The sequence below is a fragment of the Perna viridis genome, chromosome 11 (assembly GCF_037379345.1).
Source record: "Perna viridis isolate PV_CMFRI_1.1 ecotype Kerala chromosome 11, ASM3737934v1, whole genome shotgun sequence".
Taxonomy (NCBI): domain Eukaryota; kingdom Metazoa; phylum Mollusca; class Bivalvia; order Mytilida; family Mytilidae; genus Perna; species Perna viridis.
Window position 1 is genome coordinate 30,077,749 of NC_142455.1, and position 12,846 is coordinate 30,090,594.

Below are 12,846 nucleotides of genomic sequence, written 5' to 3' on the forward strand. Positions count from 1 at the left end.
AATAGGTCCATGCTCCCAGTGTTTTCTACAGGCCTGGTTACTCATTTACTTTTGTTTCTTTGTACGTGTCATTTTGGTTATTTCTTGTTCATTGCTGTCTATTTTCCATGTGTAGTCGTTATCCTTCGTATATGTTCTTTCAATGTCCGCTGTAATACATTGTATTGGTTCCCTTTATTCCTTCTTGATTGATTTAATTAAAAAAAACTAAAGTGGTAAAACGTCGTTCCCATCGACAGATTACTACCTTACAAGACTTAACAGACTAAGATACGAATAAAGAAATGATACACCACAGTGCATTACCACTTATGATTAGTTTACATTAGTGAGACTGAACATTTGCATCCTTTTATCATGATGTCGCTTTTGATTGCTAAATATACTTTGAATTGTTAAAAGTATAGACTTGAAAAAAAGTGAATAATGGATTGTTTACTTAAAATATAATGTACCGCTAAGTATGACGAATTATTTTAACATGCGAGAGTCTCGCGCGTGATGTCCCATTTTCAATTTCTTAAGTACTTTGTTTTTATCAGATCGGTTTAAATGCATTTGTTTTTATGTAAAATCAATTATATCACAGATCAGATCGACATCATGCTATTGCTTTGCAATGAAAGAGTGCAAACCAGTTTACTTTTCTTTTTGATTTATCAAGAAGTAAGTGATTGCTTCATAATGTGTACATGTCTTTATCAAATAAGATGATTGAAATAAACGCAGTAAAATCCACATAAAGACCTTTGATTTTTCAACCCTTTATTCTATTATTTCCACACAGTTCTTAACTCAAAGTCATATATATTGTAAATATATTATACATCGACCTAGAAACAATTACTTATTACTTGGTAGAGATTCTTCATACCTTAACAAAGGATTCCAAATCATTTTGTTATGATAACCGAAGAAGATGTTGTCAAAATGCCAAGTTTGTATCGACAACTTATTTGTCAAGGACGTGTTTTGTAAAATACGGCCGGGCTTTCTATTGGAACAAATTGTGTTTCGCTACCCGCTGACCTATTCCTTCACTCTTATGAGGCTGACTTATAACTCGGATAAACATCAGTAAAGTTTCATTTACAGATGTGTGTTTTTAACTGTAAAGGTCTAATAAAGGTTAAATGAGACCTAACTCACAAATTTATTGAAGCTCAATATTAATTTGATTAAACCTGATGTTCGAGCAACTTTGTCGGGTGTAGTTCAAAGTATAGATATGAATTTATCTGCTCATATGTTTTTGTTACATCATAAGTCAAAATTCGTATACACTTACTATCGTGAATTGATTTATAAATTTTATTTATCTGCTGGTACATCAGTGAAACCAAATTTTACTTTCCTTCTCCTCAATATAACCCTCTTTTTGAGACACATTAAGAGAAAATCGTATCCCAAGAGGTCTCTATCCTAAATGAGTTACTCGTTTTTTTTTTTATTATGATAAAGCGGTGTCGATAATATGTGACATTTTCGAATAATGTTTCACTTGTGACAAGTGTTGATGTAAAATGTCTAATCCTCTTGATTTATTTCCCTTTAACAGTTGCTAACATATCGCAAGTTAAATGCATTAATAGATATGTTTTGTTTACAAACTAATACTGACAAACGATGATAAGCAGTATAATATATATGTATATTGAAAATTGTTTTTGAGGTTATCTAATCGTGAAGTAGAGCAATTAACAAAACCATAACATAGATTTTAAAATTAACATACAAACCTTTCAAACCATACCACTCAAAGTTATAATGAATAAAAGAGATCGTGTAAAAAATATATGTCTTTTTACGGCTTTTTGTTGTTGTAGTTTAAGAAAGTAATAAATTTTGAAGCAAGAAATCTGTATAGGTCCGCATTACTGAAAATTGTTAACTTAGGTCATTGCCGATTTTGTCATGTACACAAATGTGTGACGGATAGGTGTAAAGAGTAACTGTGGTATAGCCCATTGTATAAATGGCGTGACTTAACGTCAAATGAGACAGTACCTTAATTCTAATAATCAGTTATATCAGTACAAAAATGGAGACTTGGATATTTGAGTTGGATCTGTTTTGTATTCTCTAATAAGGCAAGATCTAAGGGCTACAAAAAATGAGGTGACCGACTGACCTAGTCCCTCAACAGTTAAATACTAAGGATGATTTTAATTTCAAATAACTTCAATGATTACTCTCATCTGATTTTCCAAGTGATTCAAGAGTTACCTTTTACATTTTTGTCGACCTCTTCATGATCTTTACCTATTTGAAACGAATCTGTATGAGAAACTGGTGATATCGATTTTATAATGATTCTCTTTTCTCAGTCGCAGAATACTGGCGTCTCCATTCTATGGTGCATTCATTTCACGATTTATCTTGTACGGTCGTAGGATTTGTAGAACGAGAGTATTGTGAGATAAGCTTCTTTATGAATGGTGTCTTCATTCTCTGTAGATAATATGACTAAAGAAGCTTCAGAGGCATTTTAATAGACAACCCATCAAACTTGACACGTATAGGATTTTGCAATACAACTTATGCTGCTAGCGGGGTAGGACATGTTTATTCAGTGGGAACGACTGATGTCATCCCCGGCTTTTAATGATATTTCATATTGCAATTGATTTATTCTTGATGTTTTGTCTCTTTTTCATCAGTTTTCTTTGCATTTCATTGTGTTGCTGGTGCAAGGACCATGTACTTGGATTTTGATGTTTCTGCATTGACCTCCCTCCCATTTCCTTGATGATTTTCTGATTTGCTAGACCAGATGTTTCCAGTAAAAATTGACGTATTACCTAATCTACAACCCAGAGAAGCTGACACTTACTGTGTTTAGATCCTTAAGAATACAACGGTTCCGTAGGGAAGCAGGACATGTAAACCCCACCGTATCAACTAATGTCTACCCAAATTGTTGTGGAAGTTCATATAACAAGTCCTTTAGGTTTTTTGTGCTGTGTTGTTTTATTCTTCTGATATGTAATTGTATTTTATTCTGTTACTTGTTGTGTACAGGAATTTTTCATTTTCCAAGTTTTAACAATGTCTCCAGGGTCAGCTTTCTGCAAATTGTACATCATATGTTGTGCTTTAGTGTTTCTAAACGACAATTAGATACTGTTTCATATGTACCTTTGCACTAGCCGGGAAATTTTATTGCAGTTTTAATGTTCTTTGGTTCATTAATTATCTGTAATTGTTGAAAAATGCAAATTTTGATGGATTCAGAGCCTAACACTTCAATTTATTAATCTTTTATTTATTACGGTAGAAGAGGTTATTGATATCAAAACTCCAAGTGATGAGATAAAAATGTTTGACTTTTGAAATTCCCATTTTTCCTTTCGTTGTTTGTCTACCCCGAACTTGATCTTTTTATGAGCAACTCGGTGGGTGTTTCTAGAAAAGCAGAGGATGCTTATCCTACCGGTGCACCTGGTCCATGTTCCCAGTTTTTAGTGGAGTCCGAGTTGCTCCTTCATGCTTTTGTTACTTTGCATGTATGATTTTAGTTACTTTATGTTCTTTGTTGTGTATGTTTGTTTTCCATGTCAGGTCTTTGTCCCTGGATTACATTCTTTTGATTACCATATAATCTTGGTTCCCTTGATTATTCTTTTATATTGTTTATAGTATTCGTTCTAAAACAATCCAATGCAATGGTAAATGTTTGGATGGGAAATAGAATAAGTGAGAATGGGAATGGGACAGAAAGTCATATTTCGCAGTGGGAAACTGTGAATGTGGAAAAATCTTCTTTTTTTTTAAAGTACCCCTTTACGTAATACACTATTTGATATGATTAAAAAATAATTGATGAATTGAAAAGTATACAAGTTCAGTTGGCTTTGTTATACGATAAAGATTAAATGAAGTTGTAATTAAATGGGTCATTGGTATGTGGCGATTCAACAGTTGGAATTCTTTATAGGAACTAAAAAAACGATGGATTGCATATCCCATAATGATGCAATTTATAGTGTGCTCAACGGAAAATTAATAGTGTATAAACACAAATTTTAGATACCTCTAGTCATAACTATATCTTAATGCTATGTATATTGAATAGTACACACTGTTTTCTTGTTATATGAAGTTTTAAATGTTGATGCTGACAATTATTTAATAATAAACGAAATTCATAGAAGAGTCCACTGACATAGTGTTCAATTAAACCATTCTTCTTATATATATGTTTCACATCTAATTCATAAAGCTTCTTCTAAATATAACTTGTTTTTTCTGTTGTTAAATGGGAGGAGATGATTCCAAGATTTTATGTAAGACGGAATGAATAATGAATAAATCATTTCTATTTTATTTTCATCGTCGATTATATATCGCTAACTTTGTATGGTTTGCTTTAAAATTGGACATCTTTGACAAATTGCTATTTAAAACAATGAAATCATAAATATTATATTGGTGAATCTATTTTCTACTGGAAAACCGTAAGGATCAGCTCTGTAAATTGCATCACAGTTTCAAGTGCGGATACCCTTTATCAAAGACCTCATTTTTTCTAACATTCTTTTGAAAAGTTGTCAACAAATCCAGTGATGCAAATATCAAATCGTAGTATTTTCAAATGAAAAGAAATACCCATGAGTCAAGTTATATTGTCAGATTGGTTGTTTTTGACATGCATGTTTCTTTTTTTCCATTATGCCAAAACACTTACAATAATATATTAATAAGTTGATACTAAATATAATTAACGAAAAATACTTACATATCTAATGGAATAACAATGTATGTTACACAAGAACAAATGATTGTCGTTGTCGGATAAGCAATGACCTAAATTTTATTTGTTGTATATACTTTGATCTCTCTTTCTAAATGAATAGTCCTACTAATGTAGTTTAAGCATTTAATTTGATCTTTCACTTTTTGTGACAGTTGGTAGTAACTCTCGCGGTTAAAATAAAACAAGTTTTTTTCTTTAAATTGATGATTAGAACATTCCATCTGACAAATGAAGGATCAATATCTTATTATGTTGGGAATATAATTTGTTTGCTTGCTAAACTATAGTATAATGTATTAAAATTGGTAACCTTGAAAATGATACGCCATAAGATATGTGTTAAAGCAGCAATTCACGACTTCCTAAAGATCAGAAAGTTTCATTCATTCATTCAAACAACCTGCACGAATAAAATCGGTGCATAAAATGTTTGTTCTAACCATACCATTTAAATTCTACACATGCTTAAAGTTTTCCATTTGTCACAGGAAAGACCTATCAGTCTATGTCGCACCCTAGTCTTATTGATACAGCCCAGCTTCCGCTTTCTCAAATAAATTACCTCCAAGTAGCACTTATTTGTCAGAATAAAGTTTGCATGCTTTCCAAAAAATAATAAATAGATAAATAAATAAAATAAAATAATATAATAAAATAAATAGAATTCGTCTGATAACATTATCACAAGTCATTTATTGTGTTTAATATTGGCTTTTAAAATAAGTCAGTCTTTTTTTAAATGCTTTTGTGGTAATGGAATGTGAATGCTTAATTTTTTCTATGGTTGCCTTTTGTAATGTTTTAGTCTCTATATACACAGTAAAGAATCCAGCAATGATGATAAAGTAATCACTTTCGTTCTATATACAGTTTTTGTTACTATCAAAATGAAATATGTCTCACTTTTGAATGTATACTTTGAAACGCAATATAGAAACATTTTGGTCAAAATGTTATTTTAATGGGTTTATTTATGAAAATCAGATTGAATCTATCGATTTAAATCTGTTGAAAGATATTCAATAGAAATCATTTAAATTCAATCAACCGAGGGTTGTTTAGGACAAAATTATAACAAAATGCACAATATAGACGAGGGAATCGTGCGTTATTTAGTATCGCGGTATTTGGGTATAAAACTCAATGTTCATTTTCTTGAACGCAGTTGTTTAATTGACCCTAATGAGATGACGCTATGCAGCGGTTAGACACTGCTTCCGGTAATATCGCAATCGGAAGACTCCGGGCCGTGGAATCGTAGAATGATGTTGCCAGGCGTTACAAGGTTCACCGCAGAACGGTGTCTCACGTAACAACGGGTGGCACCAGATGACCGTACTCTGCAGCCACTTTGAGACGCCAACACCGCCAGGTGAGTGTTCAATGGTGTAACACAGTACGTGCCTGGAACATACAGAACTGCAAACGCGTCTGGTTTAATGGCGAATCTTGTTTTCAACTTCAACATCACGATCACCGGAACTCAACCCCATTGAGCATCCTTGGGATGAATTGGACATGCGCGTGCGCCAAAGCGTGCCACCAACGCAATTTTTTCGGCACTACAGCAGGAGTGGCATATAATACTGCAGACTCAAATACAGCATCTGGTTGAGTCTATGTCAAGACGAGTTGCAGCTTTATTATCGGCAAATAGAAGAAATAACAAATATTGACTTTAAAGCTGTGTTAATTGACTTTAAAGTGAAAAAAAAAATGTTTACTCTTAAGTGCCAGTGACACTTTGACAATAATTTCGCCAATTTTCAGATTTCCATGTTTCTTCTTTCTGTGATAAATGATGATTGTTATTTGTGAAGTAAATGTAATTTTTATCCTATGTTGCATTTCATTTAGAGAGTATATATTATATAGTAGAGCAAAGTGACAACCATCCTTATAAAATGCAGAAGGACAAATAAACAAATAATTCAACAACCAAGCAATCATGAATCAGCTGTGGCAAGACTGAGATGTTTTTCCGTTGGAAATCGGAACTGGACGCAGTATTTAAGCTGATATACGCTATTGCAAAGTATGTAACTCTAAGGTAAAAGAAGATGGGGCACATTTCATGCTGTAGTGCAGAAATTTTTCAACAACAGGAGACGCTCTGTTAACTGACCATTTTATCCCTGACAACCTAAACCTCTATTGATATTGACTTAAGACATTGCTGCATGTCAATATTAGGAAAATTGCAAAATTTATTATTTACATTTCAAACAGTCGATCTCAGACTCTATCACTAATTTATTTATATTGTCCATTATAATATTTTTTTCACAACAAATTTACAGTACATCAATCTTCGTTTGTATGAGAGAATAATCAAGGAAATCAAGATTCTAGCGAAAATCAAAAGATTGAAATCTAGGCAAAAAGACCAGACATGGAAAACACACACACACACACACACAACAGAAAACATTACATAACAAAAATGATACATACCAAGTAACAAAAGTAAATGAATTTGGACTCCACTTAAAACTTGGAGAAAAAAGCAGGTGCACCGTTAGACGAAAGAGGAAAGAAAAACTATGACACGTTGAACAAATCAGTTTTCATGATGTATATGGATACACCGTTACGATTCCACGAGTTCATTATGACAACCATAAAAACTCTAATAGCAATATAACCTTGTTGTAAGAAATCTAGCGCAATACAAAAAGTCTACGTGGTTATATGTGATATGAAAACTCCATACGCAGTTGCTGAAGGGATGTTCCCAAAGATTAAAAGCAAGTTGACAATACAAAATGAAGAGTTATCGCGTTTGTCGAATAGGTTGGTCAATAGTTTTTACCATCGATCTCTAAGTATAGGTCAAGAAATGAAGCTGAGTTAACAGTATCGGGAGTATCCTTTATCTCTAGTTCTTTGGGGTAGATACGGTGTATAAATCCCCGAAATTAGGGTTATTTAACAATATTATGTCATCTATATAGCGGAAAATGAAATTTAAGGATCTAGCTAAACCATTTTCCTACTTTTGGATCAGATCAATTATAAAGTCTTCCCTATAACATTGAAGGACCACGTATCTAACTTTGATCTTTAAACTAAAATTTTTTCACAATTATTTGACGGTTGGCTGATTTGAAATAAGTTTAATTTGATGTTGCAAATCAGGTTGAACTATTATTAAAAAAAGTATTCCACATAGCGACTTTTAATTATATATTTATTCTTTGAAAGGTAGATATAAATGTAAAATGCCAAATAAATGGTGATGTGTAAGACGCTGACTTTGACGTTTGATTCCCTAAGATGACTGATATATTAATAGCATGTCTCGTATACGTTTATCGAAGATTTATATAACAGAAGGTTTAGTTCGACAAAAGTAAAATAACACAGGGGATTTCTCTGTCAGTTGTCACTATCTTATTCCAACATTCAAATATATGAAACGTCTGGTGTCAAATGAGGTGAGTTCTTCAATAATTGGTATCCCACGAGTTTTCTTTTTCGTAAAATATACTGAAACTAGATGGTATAATGAGTTAATATTTCTACTGAGAAATCCCTCTTTGAATACATTGCATCACTCGTAATAATTATATGTCTATTGATTTATCCCCAGATAAGTTACCAACTGCGCAGTCTTGGCCATCTTGTACCATAATTTCAATTTTGTCTTTAATTCATTTATGTTATTATCAATTTAGTTTTTGACAAAAGTATGTGAATATTTTGTTCTGTTACACCTTGGATCATAGCCTCGTGATCGTTTATTTCTATATTCTATGTTCAAAATTATTTGTTGCAAGTCTGAACCACGTTTTCTTTTTTTTTTATTTTTCTGACCCTGTTGTTTTTTTTTTGTCTCTTTTATTTCTTAAAAAAAATAAATATTTCGTTTGACTTGGATGGGGAACCTATCACATCCCGTTTCATAATGGAAAGCACGCGACCTCGAAACCAACCATACGGTTTTACTTATATTGATGGATACATGTTTTCACAATAAAAAGTTCAAAGATACAAAAAAGTAATGTAACCGAACATACAGCCATATTAAACATAAATTCCAACTTCTCGATTGTTTGCTAAGAAACTTTTACTCTTTTACTTGTTTAATGCCTAAGATAATAGTTTAAGTTCGTTCTTGTTCTGTGGCATAACCATCTCCATATCTCGCACTTTATTTCATTTTATTACGTTTTACTCATTACTATAAGCAAACTCATCTACTGCTTTATCTTTCTACCTCTTTTACCTGCTCATGAAATACTTACAAAGTCAAAATTGTCGATTATTAATTCTTTATTATGAAACAAATCTATGTGCAACCAACTGAAGCGGACACATGTGTCATTTATTTTATTTTCAAATAAATACACCTGGAAAAAAGAATTAAAGTCATTTTATGACTTTCACCTCACATTAGACGACATTAGTCATCTCAGTACAAAGTTATACAATGTATGACAAACGAGACGAATTTTATTTTGAAATTATAAAAGAAATCCCCTTAAATATGCAGCAATATACCAGCATCCCTTGCATATGGTGTTTATATTTCTCAAATTCTAAGGAATGCAAGAGTTAGTATTTCGTCCTTGTCGCACTAGACTTATCGGGTCTTTACATAAAAATTAATTTTAATTAATTACTTATTAACAACTTTTGGTATGACATGGGCTGTGTCCTTATTGAAACACTTGTGATGTACCGTGATTCCCAACACCGCATGGGTAGAATTTTCATTAATTTTATATACGATGGGGGCATAACTTATTTTGGGTTTAGTCTGGAACTGGCATATCAGTTAACTGATAATAGTCCTTTTTACATTTTTGTTATTTATATTCAGTGTATTTATTTCCGCTATCAAAAGGGACTATGACCTTTTTGAACTGATTTCAGGTGTGTTATATTTTTTCTCAGTAGCCTGATTTTAAAGGGGGATGGTTGTGATCAGTCCAAAGTACTTTAACCCCGCCGCATTTTTGTATATTTTTCAAGTCAGGAATTTCTTGCCGCTGTATGTCTTGTTTCGTTTTAACATCTTGCTTATTTTTTTTATGGTACTTGAGTGGATAGGGGCAACTCCTTCGCTGTACCTGTGTATAATGATTTTTTGGGGCCAGCTGCAGCCTGCCCAATGCCATGAGGGTTTCCTCCTCGTCCTTCATTGGAGACCAATGGGTGACCTTAGGCTAACATGTTCATCTCGGTGGGGTTGTTGTCTCTTTGACATATACACTGTACCTATTCTAGTAAATATTTGAATCAAGGTTGTACAAAAATAAGTCTCATACGCTGCCTAAAAATGTGAAAATTTCCGATTTTAGTATTTTATTTAAAAATGTTATGTTTCCGACAGATTATGGATAATGTTTTTCATTATAACTACAATTTTTTTTAATATTTTAAATTGTATATTATTATTTCATCTTGCGAACCTCCCTCCCAAAAACGTTTAAGACTTTTTGAAAATCGTGGCTTTCATTTATATGATTTTTATGTATTAAATGTTTTCTTTTCACTTATTTATTGTTCATATCATCTGTGCAAGTGACAATTTTATGCTGCCTATTTGTGTTGACATAAACCGGACAAATGCACTGTAATGGAAGCTGAAGGTTTGCCGCGCTATAAAACCTGGTTTAATCCACTTTTATATTTTAAAATCCCTGTACATTTGCAGATGTTCTCTACTTTCTGGTTTCTACCCAGTCATTGCTATAAACTTTCCTTCTCACTATTACTGGTACTTTGTGTATTGAAACTCTGGTACTTAATGACGATACTCCTAGTTACAATATAATCTGTAAATGTTGTTATATTAATTGCATAGAAGATGAAGATCATAGCAATTTGACATGTCCTACATTAAGGTGATTAAGATGTCATTTTTTACATAATATTATTGTTCGTGGCCTAATAGTCATAAACTTAAACATTTGTTAGAAGATCATGCAGTTTAACAAAAAAATATATGTCAGTATCTAAATCCGGCTTGGTAACTAAGGGCTCAAATTATTTGAAGCTTATTTCCTAATTGTCACTGTATTTAGGTATAACTCATTTATATTATAGTACCCATCGTTTGTTCTCTGTCATATCTGTCATATATGTACATTGTGTTATTTGCTAAAGCACTGTTTTGCTGACGCAATAAAATATTCATTCATTCATTCACTGTTCATTTTAATACTGCCTAGATTTTATCAGTTCTGTATTGTGTGCATATATTTTTTCTTGCCACTACCTTTATTATGGTCCTCCGATACAGTGTTTTGTCGTAGGAAATTTAAATGTGTAGATTCTAATTGTCTATTAAATATTTGCGATTCTAAATTTGCAATACAAGCACCTTTTAACTCAAAAATAATATTTAATTCCAGGAGTGGTGTGCATTGATGTTGAAAATTGAAATGAAAAAAAAATACAATAACATACCAATGCAAACTAAAATGAAGTTGAAACCAAAACATACACAAATAAACGGTTATTTTAGTGCATTAATCTGTGCAAGTGGTGGTATTGGTTGATTTATGATAAAGAGACTGACTTCCCATAGACTAACTTATTTAACCATTATCGAATTTTCTATCTAGTGGCAGTAGTGTTATCAAAATACTGTATAGGTAAACTCACCATTAAAAGTATTGCCTTACTTCATACTTATTACAAACGAACAGTATAACTGATATATAATACTGTGTTAAAATTCGTTGAATGGTAAACAGCGTTGAAAATGTTAGAAAACATTTTATGATTCGCACTATTTGACGGATAAAGAAAGTACTGTGTTGGACTTTATAAATAATCTCATTTCATATTGTCCGTATATTGCGATGGAGATATCAAATAGTTCTCAACCTTTGTTTGATAGTAACACAATGTTCGATTGGACTTTGGAAATGTTGAAAATAAGAGAAATTGAATTAAATGAGAATCTGTGTAGAAAGAATGTATTAACTGGAATTTATCCAAATGATGGTGAGTATAAAGTAGTTGATAATGAGCCTACCAACCAACATAGAAGTTACAGTTTTAAAATCATTGGAAAAATCAAATTAATTAACGATGAAAACATTAGGATTTATTTTTAAATTGTATTTTGTTTATCTAATTTAATCTAACAAAATCTACTACAGAGCTTTTTTTACGCTAGGTGAAGATTAGTCCACTATCGAACCAGTAAAATATTCTTCATGATCAGAATCCCTATTCTTTACACATATTTGAAAAATGGTACTGATTTTAAACAGGTGTTGAAGGTGAACTTTGAAACATGAAGCCATTTTAGAAATTAAATTATTACATACATTCGAAAGTGCGAAAATGTTAACTGAACAAACAAAACGTAAAGGCATACTTGTTGACAAGAACGAAACCTTTATTTTGTCTTCGACAACAATTCATTGTTATCGAATTCAATTTCGGAACGCTTAAATTCTTTTTCTGAAAATGACGAATTAGCATTCTTCTTGGAAATACATAGCAAAGTCGCGCGGTTGTTTTTCTTTTTCTTGTTGTTGAGAAACAAACAACCGGATGTTGATGACAGTGTTAACGATAAATTAATTTGCAGTAATGAACTAGTGAAGTTACATTTTCGATTAGAGTTACAGACTTATAAAAGCATATCAGAAGGTGGGATCACAGGTTCGGTTATGAACAGAACATTTAGTCACCAAAGGCTTTTGTTGCTACAAGATTGAAGTCATTACCACATAAGTTTTATGGTCGTCATCATGAACTTGTGGGTCGTTATGGTGTATCCATCTGCACCATAAAAACTGATTTATTCAACGGGTCATAGTTTTTCTTTCCTCGTTTGTCTCTCCGGACTTGACTTTTTATGATCAACTCGGTGGGTGTTTCTAGAAAAGCAGAAGACGCTTACCCTACCGATGCACCTGGTCCATGCTCCCAGTTTTTAGTGGAGTCCGAGTTGCTCATTTACTTGTTACTTTGCATGTATGATTTTAGTTACTTTATGTTCTTTGTTGTGTATGTCTGTTCTCCATGTCTGGTCGTTGTCCCTGGATTACATTCTTTTGATTACCGCTATTACCTTGGTTCCCTTGATTACTCTTTAAATTACTTTTATAACACACATTTTA

At 32.3% G+C, this 12,846-nt stretch overlaps 1 protein-coding gene across 2 annotated transcripts in view; it reads left to right on the top strand.

Annotated features, from left to right (window-relative positions):
- Window positions 1-11,411: 11,411 nt before the first annotated feature.
- The window catches only part of LOC148603679 (calcitonin gene-related peptide type 1 receptor-like), a 50,025-nt gene continuing 48,590 nt past the window's right edge, over window positions 11,412-12,846 (top strand). For both annotated transcript variants that reach the window (XM_088552860.1, XM_088552861.1), the window contains exon 1: window positions 11,412-11,716. In XM_088552860.1, the coding sequence (XP_088408986.1) occupies window positions 11,572-11,716 (145 nt within the window). In that variant the 5' untranslated portion in view covers window positions 11,412-11,571. The remainder of the gene's footprint in view (window positions 11,717-12,846) is intronic.